General features: G+C 71.0%; 1 protein-coding gene across 1 annotated transcript in view; it reads right to left on the bottom strand.

Annotated features, from left to right (window-relative positions):
* LOC103899633 (histone-lysine N-methyltransferase 2D) overlaps positions 1–36 on the bottom strand; it is a 23,229-nt gene extending 23,193 nt beyond the window's left edge. Inside the window, exon 1 of the mRNA XM_019472305.1 lies at positions 13–36. Coding sequence (XP_019327850.1) covers positions 13–36 — 24 coding nt within the window. The remainder of the gene's footprint in view (positions 1–12) is intronic.
* Positions 37–466: the final 430 nt, after the last annotated feature.

Genomic DNA, 466 nt, shown 5'->3' with positions numbered 1-466 from the left:
CCGGCTGGGGGCCTGCCCCGCGCCGCCGCCCTCCATCCCTGCGGCCACACAGTTCAGGGGCTGCTCCCCGCGCTCCGCCGAGCCCAGCACGTCCTTGAAGAGCTGCTGGACGTCTTTGCTCTCCATCTTGGGCAGCTCTGCAGGGGGAAAAGGCAGAGCTGAGCCATCGCGGGCAGCGCGCTGACAGGAGGCGGAGGAGAAACCCGAGGGTGGGGGAAAAGGCAGAGCTGAGCCATCGCGGGCAGCGCGCTGACAGGAGGCGGAGGAGAAACCCGAGGGTCCCGGCCCTGGGCCCTCCCTCGCTCCGTCTGTTGAGGGGGGCGCGGGGCGGCCTCACCTTCCGTGGGGATCTTGTCGAGGTCAGAGCTCAGCGCACCCTCGCCCGGGGTGGCCGGTTTCTCGGCGTCCCCGGGGTCCGGGGAATCCTTCGGCTCGTCGGCCCCTGCCAGGAGGAATCAGCAGGTGC

This window comes from Aptenodytes forsteri, unplaced genomic scaffold, assembly GCF_000699145.1.
Source record: "Aptenodytes forsteri isolate BGI_AS27 unplaced genomic scaffold, ASM69914v1 Scaffold316, whole genome shotgun sequence".
Classification (NCBI taxonomy): Eukaryota; Metazoa; Chordata; class Aves; order Sphenisciformes; family Spheniscidae; genus Aptenodytes; species Aptenodytes forsteri.
This window is presented reverse-complemented; position numbering and strand designations above follow the sequence as displayed.